This window comes from Meles meles, chromosome 15 (genome assembly GCF_922984935.1).
Source record: "Meles meles chromosome 15, mMelMel3.1 paternal haplotype, whole genome shotgun sequence".
Taxonomy (NCBI): domain Eukaryota; kingdom Metazoa; phylum Chordata; class Mammalia; order Carnivora; family Mustelidae; genus Meles; species Meles meles.
The window spans coordinates 37,376,957-37,397,214 of record NC_060080.1 but is presented as its reverse complement, the minus strand read 5'-3'; the positions used below and the strand labels follow the sequence as shown (position 1 = coordinate 37,397,214).

The 20,258-nt window shown below is 50.9% G+C and overlaps 1 protein-coding gene across 1 annotated transcript; it reads right to left on the bottom strand.

Annotated features, from left to right (window-relative positions):
• Positions 1-662: 662 nt before the first annotated feature.
• On the bottom strand, positions 663-15,294 carry NT5DC4 (5'-nucleotidase domain containing 4). The gene is given in 13 exon segments (XM_045979039.1): positions 663-719; positions 1,806-1,883; positions 4,598-4,658; positions 4,992-5,043; positions 5,751-5,936; positions 6,069-6,135; positions 6,366-6,473; positions 7,190-7,222; positions 7,543-7,626; positions 7,875-7,928; positions 8,147-8,240; positions 8,558-8,591; positions 15,234-15,294. Coding segments are annotated over 13 exon segments (969 nt in total).
• Positions 15,295-20,258: the final 4,964 nt, after the last annotated feature.

Genomic DNA, 20,258 nt, shown 5'->3' with positions numbered 1-20,258 from the left:
TATGACTTTGTACATGTTTTAATGCATGCACACAGCAAGCTCAAAGATGTTTAGGCTGTCTCTTTCACTGTTTCTCGTAATGACCTGGAGAGAAAGAGCAGTCAATGAAGTCATCTACGGCCAATCGAGTATTACTTATTACTAGTAACAGAATCAAAGTGCACAAAAATACTCTTTTCATTTAAAAAATGTGTAGGGCACCTGGGTGACTCAGTTGGTTGGGATACTGCCTTCAGCTCAGGTCATGATCCTGGAGTACTGGGATCGAGTTCCACATCGGGCTCCCAGCTCCACGGGGAGTCTGCTTCTCCCTCTGACATTCTGCTTTCTCATGCTCTCTCTCACAGTCTCTGTCTCAAATAAATAAATAAAACATTTAAAAAGAATGTGTAGAAATAAAACTGGATGTGAATGATGATGCAGCTCAGGAGAACTGGGTAAAATAATCCCACCTGTTATGCCCATTTTCAAATGGTTCCAAGGCCACAGGGGGTGTCTTCTAGGATGATGACAGTACTCCCTCCTCCCTAAAAGAGGTGTTCTTAGGCTCCAAATCTGTTACATTCAGATTTCAGTATGATTGCTTTTTCTCTCTTCCATACTTTTCTATTTACCTGAAACAAAATATCTCAGGTAGAAGACAACCATGGATTGACCAGGATTCAGTCAACCTCAATGCGGTCTTCCTGGTCCTCTTCCCTCTCTTTGTCCTCAGCTGTCTAAGAAAAAAAGAAAGCTGGTTATGGAATCCGTCCTCCAGAGCTTACACAATGGCTCCCAACCCTGGGGTAGAGAATGTGCCAGAATACCCCGGCTTGGTCTGGGATGGAGATGAGGGGTACAGAAATCAAACCACACACATTCCCCAGAGGCCTCGCAGGTCCTGATGGGGATGTGTCCAGCCCTCTGGGGGGTTGAGATGGAAACATAGTTGCAGACCACTGATAAAGAGCTGTTAATGTTCTTGAATTGTGAGCTTCTCCTAGGCAGATGTAAAGTAGCTTATGATTCCGTTTCTAAATTTCTGGGCATGCAGGAGGCACTCAGTAAACACTAGCTGAACACGCGCACACTGATCCTGGCACCTTCCAGCCAAAGGAAGCCTATGAGGTGGATGTTTTAAAAATCAGGGCTCGGGAGGCAGAACCAGACTAGGAGCCAAGGCTGCCACTCATGAAAGCTGGAGTGTCCACTAGCAGGAGGACCAGGCAGCACGACGTGACAAAGGAGCTGAAGCAGGGCCCCTACTCATTGTGTTTGCAAAAGCTGTCTGGAGAGGAATCCTAGCTTGGAAGAGTACAGGTTCTGCAGCCTTTTCCAGAGCGGGAATGGATTTGTCAGATGAATCGGCCAAAAGCGGTCTGGAGAGGTGGAAGGCACCAGCTAACCTCTGAAGAACAAAACCTGTGAATCCGGGCTCAGAGCCGGTGCTTCCTGGCCCTAAGGGACTCAATGCCCCATTTTGAAAACAAACATTTTAATTTCTTCTTTTCTTCTCTGAATCGAAATTCATAGATAATGTGGTTAGTGTCTCCACAATTTTAAAAATCAGTGTAATACTATAACATAGGAGAAATCCAGAGCAAAGCGATTTATGATAAAATAGTAAAATTCCAACATAAATATTCAGGAATTTTTAGTTACGCTTGAATACAAGATGCCTCCTTGGTTGAGCACTATTCCACTGGGGATCACTACTCTAGCCCAGGGTAGCCCCCAGGTGGCTGAGCTCCCCCAGCACAGCCAGCTGGCTCCTCCCAGCTCCACTGTGGATAGAAGCAACCTGCCTTCTCCCAGCAACTCACCCTCTGGCAGTACAAGCAGGGGCAGGAGAAGGGACCCAGGTTAGCTCATTCTGGCTCCACAACTGACTCATGGGGCATCTGCGGAGACATGTGCCAGTGGTGATGGAGCAGCCCCTTCCGTGGCAGGAATTTCTGGAAGCCCTCGGTTATGCATAGACAACGACAACTCTCTGCTCAGAGCGGCTGGCTTCCTGCTCAATGATTCTGCAGAAGAGGAAGCCCGGGGCAGGGTGGAGGGTGGGGGGAGTCGGCCAGAGAAGGAAGTTTCTAGTAAATGGACATCACTTAATCCCAGGCCAGCATGGATGAGCAAAGGCCATGTTTCTTTACATGTTTCACTTTGGTGCTCAGGTTGCTTTTTCTTCACCTCTCTGGTCACTACATTAGCAATGACAACTAACTACACATCAGACCCCCAGCTTTGCCACAGGAATTCTCTAGCCCTGCTCATCTAAAAACCTGGTGATGAGATGAGGCTGCATCCTGAGAGCTCCCTCCCCCCTTGCCAGTGTGTGGCAGTGGGGTGGAGGGGACAGAGCATGTCCCCAGTTCTTCAAGACACTGGGTTCAAATTCTGACCCTGCAGTCTACTAGCAGCATGACCGCAGGGTACTCAAGTTCTCTGCACTTCCATTTCACATGGAACAATGAGGACTTTAAAAACCTACGCTGGGGGTGCCTGCGTGGAGTCGTTAAGTGTCTGCCTTCAGCTCAGGTCATGATCCCAGGGTCCTGGGATTGAGTCCCGCATCGGTCTCCCTGCTCCGTGGGAAGCCAGCTTCTCCCTCTCCCACTCGCCCAGCTTGTGCTCCCTCTTTCACTGTGTCTCTGTCAAATAAATAAAATCTCAAAAAAAAAAAAAAAAAAAAGACCTTCTCTGGTGGGTTATACTGAGCATTAAGCAAAATTACTTTAAAAAAATAAAAGAGCACCTAGCTAATGCAGGAAACCCAGGAGACACTCAGAAAAGTGGTTTTCCCCTCTCAAGCACCTGGAAGGCAGCTGAGAATGGCAAGGAAAGCGGGGGGCAAGGAACACCGGAAAATCCTTTCAAGTCTAGATCCTCAACATGAGACTCCATGTCTCAAGATGAAAATATTGACACTTTTTGAGAGAACTGACACACGTGCTCAGGAACGCGCTGCCTGGGTTGGTCTCATGGCTCCCCGCTAAACCCAGTGACATCATCCCCACCTCCACCTCCCTGCCCTTGACCCAGGAGCATGCGCAGGTGTTCCACAGGAAAGCCAGCTGAGGCGTTTACTGTACCATCTGCTGCTTCGTCCATTTCTCCTGAAGTCACCCTGTGTTAACGAAGAGAGGGGGACTACCGCCTTCCTCCTAGCATCTGGTATCCTCTCTACTGAGGAAATACTGAGTTAAGTTGGTCTCAGTTTAAAGCAGTTGGGAAGGCTGGGCCGGAGGGAAACATCCCGGCAGCAGCATCTTATCTCTATCACTGTAACTCCTCCCGAGCCTTTTTTATGCCCCACAGTTCCCTGTAAGGCTTGGACCTACTTGTCCCTAGAGGTGGGAGATTGGGTCTGGCGACCTTGAAAGCTCTTGGCAGGGCTGGGGACCAGCGGGTCCTTCTGGGGCAGAAGGTGAGGGATGCCGGGGAAGCTCTGCAGGGACCTGCCAGCTCCAGGGCCACCCCATACAGCAAGCTGAGCAGGTAGGGAAGGGAGCTGAGGCAGGTGGAGGTCTGCAGAGCCCATAAACTGGTTGGAGAAGATCGGCCGGCAGAAGCCACAGCGAACGGGCTGCCCACCATGCTGTAGCACAGGTCCAGCTCCGGGGTGTGTCACCCACAGCCAATCCTACCCTGCTGGGGCCAGGCCCCGCTGCGCCCTCCCTGGGTCTATCACCCCCAGAAAGTGAGGCCTCTGCCCCCGGGTAGGGAAGGAGCTGGGTTCTCTAAACCCAGAGGCAGCAGCCACTGGTGTTTCAGGTGGTGGGGCAGCTCTCTGCTTTGCCCGGGCCTCCCTTCCCTGCTTTCCTCTTCCTCACAGTTACCTGCCTGGACCTGGAGAGTGACCACCAGACTAAACCCTCAGCTTAATGTAGCTTCTGATGCCCCGACAGAGAGCGCGTACAGAGGCCCATCCTCCTGGCCCCACCCCTGCCCCCTCCGCAAGCCCAACCACCCCATCATCAGGCCTTGCTTTCAGCGTCTAGAGAACGGGTCTGGACCTTCACTCCCAGAGGGACCAAAAGCTTGCTATTTCCCCTCATGGAGCCCCCATTTTCTCATCTGTAAAATAAAGGTAACTGTCCCTGCCCAGCTCACTTCTCAGGGCTAGGGAAGGATCACACAGTAGACAAGGGCTTTATACCGGCAAAGGCCCTGAAGAGATCCTTCATTATTCAGCCCTGCTGGCTCTGTGAATGCTAAGTGGCCTGAATCCCCCTGATGTGGCCTACGGGACGCTCCCGGCTTTGGGATCCGGTTAGCAGTGCCATGGAGCATCTTCCTTCCTCCTCTTCCCAGGACCCATCAGCTCACTGGCCCTCAAACCCATCTCCTGGGGCGGCTCATCAGGCTGTCCCTAGTCGCTGATCACAGCTGGCTAATCAGTCAACGGACAGGCCTGCACATCTCAAGGAAGGTTAAGGGAGATGGAGAGACGCGCCACAAATCACCCCACAGGCTGGGGCAGCACTCGGCTGTCATTTGGAACATGGCCAGCAGAGGGCGCCGGCAGACAAGGACAGCTGTGGCCCTGCAGCGGTTGGGGAAAATCCCAGAACGGGGCTCAGGAACCTGGGACTGAGCAGCTCCGCACGCTTACCTGAATCTCCCTCTTGGTGGGATTGATGACTTGCAGCCCATAACTGCTCCCCTCCATGTGCCTGCTGCAAAAGTGGCTACGTGAACCATGAGGCCTCCGAGATGCAGGCCCAACCTCTCTTGACCCCTGTGGAAGTCGGAGGGCACCCTGTGGCCACCCAGGGAGGGTGCTGGTCTGGCTGGTCTGGGGTTGTCACGTGTGTGAGAGGATAGGCCTCCTGAGTCCGTGCTGAGTGGGTAAGGAGGAGGGGCCTACAGGTCACAATGTGACCCAAGGGGTCAGAGGGATCCCCAAATCCAGTTTAGCAGGGAAGGCCAGCCTGGAACAGATCGTGATTTCCTGAACACTGCACAGGACCCTCCATCCCTCTCCTCTCTGCAGGCTGGGCTCTCACTGGTACAGCTCCGCCGGGCACACGTTCAGCCTCTTCAGCTCCTCCCTCCGCTCTGAAAAGTGGACAGGGGACAGCGGGGGGTGGGGGTTGTGAGTGACAGCCCTGACTACCTTTGTCTGTCCCAGGCCCAGTTCAACCCGTGGTGAGGCTGGGGAGGTCACCAGGGGTCAACATACCAAGCTGTGTGCATAACATCCTTCACCCTTTCCTTTTATCAAGTGAAACTCCACCCAGGGCAAAGCAAAGACAGCAGAAGTCCTGTGGGGACCTGTGAGGAAGCCGGTCAGGGAGTCAGGTGACCCACCCAAGGTCACATGGTCATGACTCAAACCCAGCTCTTAGAACAAACCCAAATTCTTTGGGCTCGCAGCCGTTCCTGACCCCGAAGATACCAGTCATTCCCAGGTGGGGGAGTGGACGGTCCACTCTCTGAGAGTCCTCAGCTGATGGGGAGGGTAGAGTCAGGTGGGGAAGGAAGCCTCAGACTACGGAAACACCACAGCACTCTGGTGTCAGGACATAGGAATTTGAGTCAGCCTTGCCCTTTCTGGCTGTGTGACTTTGGGCAAGCTGCTTAACCTCTCCGGATCTCTGTTTCTTCAGGGATAAAGGAGTTCCACTCTGGTGAAGCACAGAGTGGACAATATTATTATGGTCACTACCAACCCCCAACAGGAAAGAAGACAAGATTGTGAAGGGCAGGCCTCTGCGCTAGCCACCTGTGCCCCCCTTCCAGGCCCGGACCGCTCCACAGCTCACGCTTCTCTTGGGTCCAGATGCCCAGCTCCCGGGACAGCTCAGGAACCACTAGGCAAGTCCGCCAGCCCTGACACTTCTCAGACTTGAGGAGGTCCCCAAGGAGGCGGTCCCCAAGGAGGCGGTCCCCAACGTAGAGGATATCCTTCCCCCGCACCCCAAGCAGCTCACGCACCACGTCCGAAGAGCCTGCCCCACCACGGAGGGCTGGCTTGCTCACAGCCCCTCTTGCCTGGTGGGCAGGCTGGGGACATGGGGACATGGGTTCTTAGTAGGGTGCCTGCGGAGGCGGAGGAGGAGGGGCGAGGTGGGAGCTGGTACCTCCAGAGTGAACCGCCCAGGGCTGGTGGGGCCCCGTGTATGTGCCCATGTGAAGTTTGCCTGAGTCCTGGAGGGGCAGAGGGCACCCCGGTCAGAGAGTGCAGGGGGATGGGATCGGCCAGGGTAACCATGGGGGTGAGGGAGGAAGGAGGTGAGAGCCCCAAAGAGTCCCCTTGTTCCCTGTCTCCAGGGACAGACAGAGCAGCCCAGAGGCAGCTGCCATGGGCAGATCCAGCCTCAGGGGCAGGCGCCCTCCCCACAATGTGGCCCACCGGTCAAGGTTCATGGGGCCTCAGCAGTGCTGACCCATTCCAGCACTGTTCCCTCAGCAAACAAGCAGGGCTATCGTGTGTCTACCACAATCAGGTCGAAGTCAGAACTCCAGGGCCTGACTGAGGCCTCAGCCTATGGGGCAGGCCTGGAGGAGCATGTGCAGACACGTGCACGCAGTCTGGGACTCCTGACCCTGACCCGTGTCACAGCTGCTCCCCGGTCACATCCCCTGGCCTTTCTTGGCGGGAGCACCTGCCAGGTTCAGCCACGCCCTGCACTGGTGAAAGCTTGCCCGCACTCAGGTCACAAGCCATCCGTATCCCAGGGTCCTGACTCCCAGCCCTGCGGCACCCCTGGCTCCCCAGCACCCATGACCAGGACCATCCCGGCACAAGGAAGTGCTCAGAAGTTATTGGTGGAGGCAGGTGTCGGCTGTTGTGCGGGTTCTCACTGTTCTCGCTCACAGCACTGGGGCAGAGACCCAGGGACACAGGACCTGAGCACAGCGGCTGAGTGTGAACCCTGCCCACCCGTTTGCCTGCCAGGGACTCCGGGTCACACACACACCCCCTCCCCCGCCCCCAGACGTCTGATTGCCTCTTCATGGCTCCTCCAGGGCGGTAAGTCCTCCCTCCAGGGCCCTCACCTTGGCCTGGCTGAGGTCACCGGCCTCTCTGACTCCCTCCAGCCAGGCCCATACATGGGAAAGGCCCCTCCCACACTTAGGAGGAGGTCCAAAGATTCCCTAAAGGGGAGGACCAGACATGGGCGAGGCCCTCAGCACTGTGGCCTGGCCTGGCCCTCCCTGCCTTTGGCACAGGCTCTCCAGCCAGGCACGTGGCACTCACCTCACGGAGGCCAAACAGGCAGGTCCAGATGGCCTGGCAAAGACAGGGCAAGGGTCAGGGCACCCAGCTGGGTGGGGCTGGGGGCCACTGCCTGCCTCTGCCCTCACCCTGCAGGACACACTGGGGACCACAGGAACAACATGCTGAGAAGTTGTTCAATCCACTGAGGCCTTAAAAGGCCAAGAAATGGGACGCAAAATGCCAACCAGACCCGGAGGGTAGCAGGGTCTTGGCTCCTCCTGACCCCTTCCTGTTCCTACAGGATCTCAGTTTCCTCCAGCAGCCAGAAAAGGAGGCTGTTCTCTGGGCTCCGATGGCTGAGGGCCATCCCCCCACCCCATCCACACACTCACATCCGTGTAGTTGTAGCTGCTGTTGGTGGCCAGAAACCCTTTCCCATCCTCCTTCCTCTTGCCCAGCAGGGTGGGGATTGGCACCTGGAGCAGAGGTAGACAGACGTCACTTCCTGGGGTGGGGCCTCTCCCACCTGCCCCGGGGATCCCTTTCTCGGCTCTCAGCCTCCCAGGCACGGGGCTCCAGGCCGGGCAGGAAAGTCTGTGAGCTGAAGCCACCCCATCCTTGGGCCAGAGCTCTGGCCACATCTCGAGGAGGGAGGCAGGGACACAGCCCCACTATCCTACGGAGGAGAGGGACAAAGGGACAGGCCTGGTCATGACCCACTCACGCCCTTCTCCATGTATTTGTCTAAGTCCTCCAGGGTAGTCTCCTTCAGACAGTCCTACAGGTGGAGCAGAGGAAAAGTGTGTGTGTATGTGTGTGTGTGTGTGTGTGTGTGTGTGTGTGTCCGACCTGCCTGCCGGCCTGGGTCCAAGATGCAGAGAGCCCAGACCACAGTCCTCAGCAGGCAGTGGAAACTCTGGGGGTGGAAGCCCTCAGGGTTGGCCCAGCAGAGCCAAGAGCAGACAGAACAGGGGTCCTGGGGTCCTGGGCCCTCACCTGTGGGTGGACATTATCCATGGCCTTGCGCACGTCCTGGAAGAGGCTTCGGAACGACATGAAGAGGTTCCCATGCTGATAGTCAGTGTCACAGCTGGGGCAGGCCGTGAGGACGGGGGAGGATGATATGGAGGCCTGAAGTGACAGGGAAAACTGGACCCTGTATCAGAGTCACCCCTTGAACCACACTGAGTTGTGTCCCAGCTCTGCTGGAAGGGGCATCACCCTATGCTGCAGGTCATTCCTTGTGGCGGGGGGCACCTGTTACAAGGTCGGGCCCCCGCCTTCAGTGAAAGCCTTCCCACTAAGCTCCTAGAGCCACTCAGGAGGGCTCTGTGCTCCTTGGCAGGGACCCCAGGTCAGGGCATGGGCCCTGCTGGTCACCCAGGGCTGACAGGGCACGGGACGTACTTGGTATAGCAGGAGCAGCCAGCAAAGATGTCCCCTGGCAGGCATACAGGGAGGGAGCGTTGAGCATTTTTTACTCCTTAGGTGAGTCTAATGTACAACAAAGCTTCAGAACCTCACTTTTAAAAAGACATTTAACAGGGGCGCCTGGTGGCTCAGTCAGTTCAGCGTCGGCCTTCAGCTCAGGTCATGACCCCGGGGTCCTGGGATCCAGCCCCATGAGGGAGTCGGCTTCTCCCTCTGCCTCTGCTCCTCCCCCCACTCATGCTCTCTCTCTCTCTCTCAGTCTCTCTAATAAATAAAATCTCTTTTAAAAACTGTCAAACTCTATAAATATAATAATAAAAAATACATTAAAAGACATTTAACAAAGCAAGCCACATTAGACACATGCGTGCACCTGGAGGCTGAAGCCACCCCATCCTTGGGCCTTGGGAATCTCATCCTTCACAGAAACACCCAGCATTTCTCGAGAACTATGTCTTCACTTCATTTTCTCATTTGACATTCACCTCAGCCCTGTGCTGTGGATGTTAGTACTATTATCGCCATCCTTTTCTCTCTCTAGAGGAGGAAATTAAGGGCTTGCTCTAGAAACCCCTGTCACCACAAACAATGCCACCCCCGGCTCTCTGAGAAGGTTCTGGGGGAAACATCCCTTTGCTGCTTCTTTCCGTGCAGTTTGCCCCAAGTCTCTCAGTTATGGCTCCATCCCAGTTGGTGGGGGCGGAGGAGGGAGACAGTCACTCCCTTTTGGGGCATTGATCCCTCTTCCACTTGGCCTACTAGCCAGAGGGAGAGCACGATAAGAACAGAAATCTCTGGGGCACCTGCGTGGCTCAGAGAGTTGAGCGTCCCACCCTTGATTTCGGTTCAGGTCAGGATCTGAGTCCTGGGATCGAGCCCCACACCTGGCTCCGTGCTCAGTGGGGAGTTTGCTTCTCCTTCTCCCGCTGCCCCTCCCCCTGCTCGCTCGCGCTCTCGCTCTCTCTCTCTCTCTCAAATAAATAGATCTTTTTTTAAAAAAAGTTTTTAAAAGACTAGAAATCCCTACAGTTTCCCTGGGTCAGGAGCTCTGCTCCAGGTAGAAAGGAGTGGAGGGCAACAGGGGAGGGATGAGTGGCCAGATGTTTTTGTTGGGCCGGTAAGTCCTCTGCAAGTCTGGCCACTATCTCTTGTTGAATCAGGCAGGACGTGGCGAGAGCATGGGACCCGGGCTGTCCACATTCCGGGGATGACAACCCCCTCCGCACAGTGTTTGTGGTCAGCGGTCACTCCCCCGAGGAAAACCCAGCTTCATGCATATCCAGTCCCACGGACAACTTCCATTTTCTTCAAATCCTCTAATCCTGAGAATCCATCCTTTACAAAGTCACCTAGAAAAGAGACAAAGCTAGATGCAAGAAGACGACTCGTGAGAAACCATCGGCCCCCCTCAGTGTCCCGCCGCAGAGCACATCTGTATCATCAAACATCTGGATAAATCCGACTAACTGTGGTTAAGAAGATGAACCCAAAAACCGCTTAGGACAGACTGCCACGGGAGAAAAAGAGGCAGAACACACCAGCTTGCCTACTATTTACAAAATGCAAACGCAAAAGGACTGGAGAAAATAACTCAAAATAAAAAATAGCTTAAAGTATGTGAGGCACCCGGGGCCCCGGTCAAAATGCCAGGTCATTATTTAATTGCTTGTCTTTAGTATCTCAATTTTCTGATAGATGGCTTGATAATGGGGGGAAAAAACTACATGAAGTGACATAGAAACTCAAGAAGTATTTATGCCAAATGAAAATAGCAGAATACAAATGCTATATAATTAATATTTATTGTTTTAAGTAAAACTTTTTTTTGGTTTGTTTTGTTTTTTTTTTTGCATTTCATGAACACCTGCCCTGAACACTGAGGACTGAGCCCCTGATGGTACCACCGGCCACGCAAGCCAATACCTAGCACCCTGGTCCTGAGCACGTGATGCTGCCCATGAGGTCCAGAGGCAGCCAGCCAGAGGGACAGGGGAGCTCCTCTGTTAGGGATGAGGGCAGGGTCCAGAAGAAGGTGATGCCTGCTCGATTTTGAAAAGAACAGGAGCTCCCTGGACAGACCGCAAGAAGAATTCCCACAATTCTTGAAAGGGGAGGGGTGCAGTGAGGCCACACCTCTTTCTAGGAGACCAAGAGAGGTAGGGGAGGGGAGAAAAGCCAGATCGGGAAAGGTACTATGTCCCACTAAAAAGCTTGGCCTTGATCCTGAAGGTGGTGGGAAACCCTGGCAGCATTTTGAGCAGAGTGAGAATGTGATCCCCTGTGGTTTAAAGCCGCGCCTTGTGACAGTGCCAATGGCCGGCCAGCTAGGAGCCAGACTGGCTACTGAGAGGGTCCCACCGCAGCCAGGCAGGGGCTGGGGCAGGCCTGAATTTACAGGGAGCGGAGAGGGGAGAGCTGGCCAGAGAGTCAGTGGGTGAGTTAGGACCTGGGGACGGATTAACTGGAGATGATCCTAAGGAAGGAAGAAGTTAAGATCCTACGGAGCCACGGGAGTAGGAGACACCAACCCAGAGATGGCAGCAGGAAATGAAGGGACTTGTCGGGAGGGTATGAGGTGGGGAGTGAGTTCTGGGTCTACAAACCCTCACCTGAAGCCCAGGTGTTCAGATATGTTTCAGAATTCAAGGAGTGCCTGGGTGGCTCAGTCAGTTAAGCATCTGCCTTCGGCTCAGGTCATGATCCCAGGATATTGGGATCAAGTCCCACATCAGGCTTCCTGCTTGGTGGGAAGCCTGCTTCTCCCCTCCCACTCCCCCGGCTTGTGTTCCCTCTCTCACTGTCTCTCTCTGTCCAATAAATAAATAAAATCTTAAAAAAAAAAAAAGAATTCAAAATTTTCTGAATTTCAGAAAGTAATACATGATTTACTATATATATGCATGATCATTCCCTTGGTGGGTCTGGGACAACAGCCCATAATCAAACACATTGACATTCCTGCAGCCAGCACATGAATATTCATTCCCACGAAGTGGTTATGTAAAGACAATAAACAAGCTCATGTCAGGGCCTGATCAAGTCTTGCCACCAAATGAGTCTGGGAAATCCTTTCAGTTTGGGGATCTAGGGACTGAAGAGGAAGGAAGTTATATTGGTATCTGTGGTAGCTGAGGACCCAAGAGGGCCCCTCAGGAGAGAGGAGAGCTGAGGACAGAGGCCCAGGAACAACCACGTGGGGATGGGGACAGGAGAGGAGAGAGCAAAGGAGGCTGAGAGGGGGCAGCCAGATTTGTAGGAGAGAAGGAGAAAGGGAGGGGGGAACATGGGGGGAGCCATGAGCAGGGACAGTGCCACAGAGAAGCTCTAAATGTCCCCTACATATGGCAAAGGTAGGTCACAGGAGACCTGGACTGGTGGGATGTCCCTGGCAAGATGGCGGCAGCTGAGTAGGAGCAGAGGGTAGGGAAGCAGGAGCAGCACGAGAGAGGGTTCCCTTGCAGGAGTCTTGGCCTCAAAAGAAATGAGATGGGGCACAGTAGCCAGACTGATGGGCGAGAAAACATGGAGGAGCTGCCAGGTTGGGGTGTCAATGAGCAACAAAGAGGGTGAAGGAAGAAAAGTGGGTTACACAGACGATGTGTGTCTGCCAAAAGAATGGATAAATAAATGGTAGTAGAGAATAAACTACGCTGGGGCGCCTGGTGGCTCAGTGGGTGAAGCCTCTGCCTTCGGTCCAGGTCATGATCTCAGGGTCCTGGGATCAAGTCCCACATGAGGCTCTCTGCTCAGCAGGGAACCTGCTTCCCCCTCTCTCTCTGCCTGCCTCTCTGCCTACTTGTGATCTCTCTCTCTGTCAAATAAATAAATAAAATCTTTAGAAAAAAAAAAGAATAAACTATGCCATCCACAATAACACGGCTGAATCTTACAGACACAAGAGGCATAAGAATCCGTGCACTCTACTGCATGTACATTGTACCTCAACAACAACAACAACAAAAAGTTGGGATGCCTGGGTGGTTCAGTGAGTTAAGCCTCTGCCTTCGGCTCAGGTCATGATCTCAGGGTCCTGGGATCGAGCCCCGCATCGGGCTCTCTGCTCAGTGGGGAGCCTGCTTCCCTTCCTCTCTCTCTGCCTGCCTCTCTGCACACTTGTGATCTCTGTCTGTCAAATAGATAAATAAAATCTTAAAAAAAAAAAAAAGTTGAGGATGATGGAATTTAAGGTCGCAGATGTGGACAGTCAGGGAGATGACAAGTCCCAAGGGTTGCCTTCCTGGGCAGAGCTGAAGCAGGTCCAAGGGAGCCTGATGGAGTCTGGGAGGGGAGGGGGCTCTGTGCTCCACAGACAGAGAAATCACTCAACAGGTGACACGGATTGTGAGACACAACTCCTCTTGCCCGTGGATCATGCTTCACTAGTTCACAGACGGGCTCTGCTCTCGTGAGGCTGCTGGTCCCAGCTGTCCCTTCCCTGAGCAGACGCAGGTCTGAACCCCAACTCCACTGCAGTTCCCACTGGGCAGGACCGCAGACACCGCACCCGCCACCGCTTACCCACCACTCACTCACAAGGGACACACCTGGATAAAGATGTTAGCGAAACCATACACAGGGACTGGCCCTTGCTGACCCTATTTATAATGAGGCTGGGTGCAGGCTCCTTTTTCCCTTGGATGGAGTTCCCAAAACGGGAGACATCAGGCTCTCATGCAAATGAGATTTCTGAGAATTCTCCCTCCTCCATCGGGCGCCCAGCCAGCCCCTGGGCCCCGCACCGTCTGACACAGAGCTTACCGAGAAGGCCCCCGGGGGAGGAAGGAACAGGAGCTGCCTGGCTGAGCAGCTTTTCTCATCCCAGATTGCTGTCAACCGCAAATGGTCAGAATGTTTACTTCAGGAGTCTTACTATTCTCTTCTATAAAATAGCGAGGTCTACAGTTACTTTTTTTTTTTTTAAGATTTTATTTATTTATTTGACAGAGAGAGAAATCACAAGCAGGCAGAGAGAGAGGAGTAAGCAGGCTCCCTGCAGGGCAGAGAGCCCGATGCGGGGCTCGATCCCAGGACCCTGAGATCATGACCCGAGCCGAAGGCAGTGGCTTAACCCACTGAGCCACCCAGGCGCCCCTCTACAGTTACTTTTTAAAGGAGACGTGCTGAAGGGACGTGAAGGGGGCTGGGGTAGGGTGACAGGTCACAGATGTCTCAAATCCAGGCGAAGCTAAAGGCAGGCAGAGGCACAGCACAGCCCAGGAGGCTCAGAGCTCCAGCTGAGATGCGTCCCTGGGGTTCTGGGCCGGGCAAGCTGAGCTCAGTGCGAAGATTCTAGGGCGGCAGGAGACTGACCTAATTAAACACCCAGCCTTATTCTTAGACAAGGAGCCCCAGTTAAGGCCCCTGGGCAGCCACAGCGCAAAGGCACAGCCCTCGAGGTGACCGGAATAATTCTTATTTTAAATAGCAGTTACTTTGGATTATGAAAGCAGTCCATACTCCTCATAGAATATGCGGAAAATACCGAAAGCACAGAAAAGAAAAGGCGAGCCAGAGAGAACCACTATTTTTGCTTACTTCCTCATCGTCTCTTTCTATACATATCTACATGTTTGACACTTGGCGGAAATGCTTATTCGCATGATGTAAGTGAAAAAAATCTACAAAGTTATAGAGAGCATCAACCCGTATTTGTTATATAAATTAAGATTGTCATATGGATAGAGTTCTGCGTCGTGTTTCTCTAGGTCAGTATTAAAATGTAAACATCTCCCCCATTCATTAAATATGCAGCTACTTGATTCTCGTGGCTGCATACTATCCATCATATAGAATAAACGATTACCCTGTGATGGGGCATTTAGGTTGTCTCCAATTTCTCAAATAACTCTATTGTGGACTTCCCTGCATATCTCTGGTTATTTTCTTGACCTAGATTTCTAGAAGTAAAAATTATCTTAGGACTCATTATACAATGCCAAATGGCTTTCTGAACGTTCGAGGCAACCGGTCCTGCTGCTAGAAAGTATGGGATTCCGTAGTGCCCATGGCATATCTTGGTTCCTGTAATACCAACCAGACCTCTTTATCAACTGGTGGTAAATCCAGATCAAACCCAGAGGCCGCTCTTAGTAGGGAAGCAGATCCCCAGAACCCTCTTGGACCCGGGGACTGTGCCCAGCACTGTTGCCCAGCATAAATCAGTTTTCATGAGTTGAGGCTGCTGGAACAAACAATCCAGAGCTTTCAGGGCTGAAGACAAGCAAGGTTTGTTTCTCATCCACATTACTCATGAGATATGGATCAGCCATGGCTTTTTTTCCCAAATGTCTTCTGGTTCCACGACCCAGGCTGACAGAATAATCCCCTCCCCATCCCGTCTCCATTCCCTTGTCCAAAGACAAAGACACAGAGCAGAAGGCCACCCCGGCTCAGGACACTCCAACCTGGACGTTGTAGTGCTGCCCCCACACCCCCGCTCACTTTCATTTGGCCCAGAGAGATAATATGGCCAAACCTGAAGCCAACGAGGGGACATATCCATTCCTCCCATGGGGACATGCTGAGGGTCACCTTCAAGGAGCACAAAATCCCCTAGGGCATAGACAGAAGATACTTGGAAACAAAATTACAATTGACCACAGCCATGAGCCCTCAGAAACAAGGCTGGATATTCGTCATCACCTCCTCGTACTGAAGCTGACATCAGGAATGTTCCAGCAACCAGAATCCCTCCTCGTGCTGGAAATCCCCATGCCCTAGAAATCTTTCCCCAGGGGCTGATGAAGGGGGTCACCTAGGATTGCCTTTTGTGCAAGTACAAGAAAAGATACATAAGTACGTATGTGTGCGTGTGTGTTTAGGGGTATATATTTATAGGTAGCTCCGTTAAAAATAGTAAAGTTATATGGTTAAATTTTTAAAAGGCAAAAGAAGTGGTGCCTGTCTCATTCAGTCAGAGGAGCATGTGCTTCTTGATCTCAGGGTCATGAGTTCCAGCCCCACATGGGGTATAGAGATTACTAAAATAAATAAATAGATAAATGGCAAAAAAAACCCAAAAAAAGCTATAGCAGGCTACCATTTATTTTTAGAAGAGAAAATACACATACATAATACAGATAATTTATGTTTATATATGCATAAAATATCTCCAAAAAAATCAATAAGAAGCCTGTAACACTGGTTATTTTAGGAAAGCAAACTATGGGACTGATGGTGGAAGGGACAGTCTTGCTTGTCACTCTATATTCGGGTTTCTACAGTTTGAATTGTTTTTCTTATGCCTATATCACCTTTAATTGTCCTTTCCCTTTTTTTTTTAAGATTTTATTTGTTTGACAGAGAGAGATCATAAGTAGGCAGAGAGACAGGCAGAGAGAGAGAGAGGAGGAAGCAGGCTCCCTGATGAGCAGAGAGCCGATCCCAGGACCCTGAGATCATGACCTGAGCCGAAGGCAGTGGCTTTAACCCACTGAGCCACCCAGGCGCCCCTAATTGTCCTTTCCCAATCCTTTCTCACACAGTGTCCCTCCTCTTCCTCCATCACTCCTGCATTAGGATGCCCTGACTCCCTTACCCAGAGCCTCAGAAAGCAGAATTTCCAGAAAGCACAGGAAACCCCCAAGAAAAACAAACAGCAAGAGTTACAAAGAAAAAAAAAAAAATCATGCTCCAGCAGGCCAGACCACTTCACATGGTTGTGCGGGTCATACTCGTGACTGCCTGTCACAGCAACCCCTTCCAGGAAGGTGAGATCAAAAGATAGAGCCGAACTGTTCCTGCCTGAGTCAGGAGTCTTGCTGCTGGGAGGAAGGTAGGCAGACGGCGAGAAAAGGAGACAGAGGGAAAGCAGCAACATTTGCAGAGGAAGCCAGCGGTGCCTCCAAGATGGGGCACTTTAAAGATGGGGCTGCCACTGTGCCGTGCTCACATCACCACGTGTGCTCCAAATCTTCAGAAATGCCTCCCATGCCCCACATGCTTGGTGTGAGCCGGTCCCTCTGTAGAAATAGAAAGGGCTGACATTTACCATCTGGCTGAGCAGAACGGAGACATCACCCGTGGGGGCGGGAGCTGAAGTCAGAGATAACATGAGAACACAATCCTCAGGGTATTGGTGAGGACACTGGGGAGTGCTTTGGATTTCTAGAGGGCATGGGATATGGACTTCAAACCAAGCTGGTATCTAGACACGCCTGGAGCCCACAGCAATGTTTGGGTTACGCAAGCAAAGGTGCTCGTTATAGAAGGTCCCGCAAAACTGGGCGTGTTGAGCGTGGTCTGCACCTTCAGGCACCTGCGGCTGGAATTGTCAGGGGAGGCTCACATTCTCAGAGGCCTCTTCCACACCCTGGCAGAACCTGAACAGCCCTGGGAAGCGCGGTGTTCACAGGACGTCTGCACAGAATGCGGTGTCATGGAGTCCCCGATCTGGGACACTTTGCTTGATCACCTGGACAAGCTCCTGGTGGAGGAGCCATCCAGGACTAGCAAAAGCTCCTGGGCTCCCCGGAGTGTCCCACAGAACCAGAGGCCAAAAGGGTGTAACTACGGTTCCACGACGCAAAGGAGATATAATTCAGTAAATATAGAAACCAATGGAATAAACAGGATTTGTAATTGCAGGGTCTAGAGGGCAGTCTCCTTATAAGTCAGAGAAAGACAAATACTGTATGATTTCATTTATATGTGAAATTTTAAAAGTACGTATATTAAAAAAAAAAAAAGAGGGGCACGTGGGTAGCTTAGTAGGTTAAGCAACTGACTCTTGATTTCTGCTCAGGTCATGCATGATCTCAGGGTCCTGAGATCGAGCCCTGTGTCAGGCTCCATGCTCAGTGGGGAGACTGAGGATTCTCTCTCTCCCCCTTTCCCTCTGCCCCTCCCCACCTCCACTCTTGCGCTCTCTCTAAAATAAACAAATAGGGGAGCCTGGATGGCCCAGTAGTTGAGCATCTGCCTTCAGCTCAGGTCATGATATCAGGGTCCTGGGATCGAGCCCCACGTCGGGCTCCCTGCTCAGCAGAAAGCCTGCTTCTACCTCTCCCACTCTCTCTGCTTCTGTTCCCTCTCTCACTGTCTCTCTCTGTCTCTGTGCAAATAAATAAATAAAATAAATCTTTTTTAAAAAATAAGAAAGGAAGAATGAAAGGAAGGAAGGACAGAAGGAAGGAAGGAGCTAAGCTCACAGATACAGAAAATAAATTGGTGGTTGCCAGAGGTGACAGTTAGGGGTGGGAGAACAGGGTAAACTGCTTTTGTTGTTTTAATTTAAATAAATTACATTTCTTAAGAAGTGGGCAAGAACTGCCAAAGAATATATTGTGAAAAGTAAAAGTTCCCTCACTAAGGCCTTTCCCTAGTCTCACGACCCAGGGGTCACCACTGTTACGTTCTCTCTGTCCTTCCAGATGTATTTCTATGTACAGCTACATAGAGATGTCTGTGCACATTATATGTGCAGAATTATGGTATGATATCATTATCCAGTAACTTAAATCATTTGTTAACTTGGATGTTCTTCCATGTAAGAGCATAGAAATCTACCTCAATTTCCTTAGGCCCATGATTTTTGAAAACCACATTAGAAATGCTTATCATTTGTTATGAAATTAATACATGCAGGGGCGCCTGCGTGGCTCAGTGGTTTAAGCCTCTGCCTTTGGCTCAGGTCATGATCTCAGGGTCCTGGGATGGAGCCCCGCATTGGGCTTTCTGCTCAGCAGGGAGCCTGCTTCCTCCTCTTTCTCTCTGTCCACTTATGGTCTCTGTCAAATAAATAAATAAAATCTTTAAAAAAAAATAAAATAACTTTAAAAAAATTAATACATGCCTATAGTAATAAAAAATGTTTTAGGAGCACCTGGGTGGCTCAGTGGGTTAAGCCTCTGGCCCAGGTCTCAGGGGTCCTGGGACCAAGCCCGATGTCGGTCTCCCTGCCCACCTCCCGCTCGTGCTCTCTCAAATAAAAAATATATAAATTAATTAATTTAAATGTTTTAAATAAAACTGAAGATACGAGTTTTCATCTGAATTCAATTTTGTCAGATTGGCAAAAATCCAAGGAGTTGGTGAGGCTGGGGATAAAGGAAATTTTACACATTCTTTGTGATAGGGTGAAATGGTACCGCCACTTGGGGAAGGCAATTTGGCAGTATCAGTCAAAATTAAGAGAAACCCTTTGACCCAGCAGCTCCGTTGTTACACTTAAGACTGACTTATACATATCCATGTGTAGAAGTATACAACAATGTTCATAATAGTGAAACAAATAGTATATACTCATCAGCAGAGGTCTGGTTAAGCAAGCTCCCTCCATTATGGAGCACCTTATACATGGAACTATGGAAAGAATAAAGAAGCTCTCCATCTACTGATAAGGAAAGACTGGCAAGGTGTACTGAAAACTAGGGAGGAAGAGGAGGTTGCAGAACAAATATGACATTCTACGTTAAAAAGGGGGGGGGGCAGTAAGAATCTATATTTGTATTTGCTTGTGCTGTATAAAGAAACTCTGGAGTAATTTATAAGAAACTAAAAATAGGATTTTAGAGGATAGAAAAGGTGGGAGGAATTAGAGATGGGTAATAAGGAGGGGAAACTTCACAGTACATTAGCTTGTATTTTTGGGTTATGAGCCATGTAAATTTCTTACTTACTCAAAAGATGAAATAAAAACTACAAGAAATGATCATAGAAAGAAAGTGTGAATACAACCAGATACAAAATTATATCCTGAACACAAGTCATTATTAGAATTAAAGATGTATTTTTGACTTAGTAGGGACAAAAGAAATGCTAAGACCCAAACTTTGTAAGATAATTTAAGCCATATAAACACACCAAATGCTAATGGAATGTGGTGATGTGACAAAGCAAAATGATGAGTATACCCAGTAGTTAGATGCCAGAGAACCAGCTGGACCACCAAACTATGAGAAATAATATATATATATAATTTTTTTAAAGATTGTATTTATTTATTTGACACAGAGAGACACAGCAAGAGAGGGAACACAAGCAGGGGGAGTGGGAGAGGGAGAAGCAGGCTCCCCGCAGAGCAGGAAAGCCAGATGCAGGGCTCGATCCCAGGACCCTGACAAGCCAAAGGTAGATGTTTAATGACTGAGCCAAACAGGTGCCCCAAGATTTTATTTATTTTAGAGAGAGAGAAAGACAGCAAGGGGAGAGCCAGAGGAGGAAGGAAAGAGAGAATCTCAAGCAGACGCCCCACTGAGCATTGAGCCTGATATGGGGCTCAATCCCACCACCCTGAGATCCCTATGACCTGAGCCAAAACCAAGAGCCAGACACTCAACCAACTGGGCCCCCACTTTAGCCTTTCATCAGTGTACGGTTTATAGCATCAAGTACATTCACACTGTGGTGAGATCGTCCTCATCACCCATCTCCAGAATGTTCCATCTTCCCAAACAGAAACTCTGTGCCCATTAAACACGAATCCTCATTTCCTCCATCCCCAGCCCCTGGAACTTGTCGTTTCTATCTCTATAAAGTTGCCTACTCTAGGTACCGCATGTAAGTGCAATTGTTCAGTACTTGTTCTTTGGTAAGATGTACACAACTCTTGCTTCACTTAGAGGTTTTCCAAGGTTCATTCATGTCGAATGCATGGACAAATCTCATTCCTTTTACGGCTGGACGGTATCCCCTTGGGTGGCTCTGTCACATGTCATCTCTTTATCCGCTCAAGGAC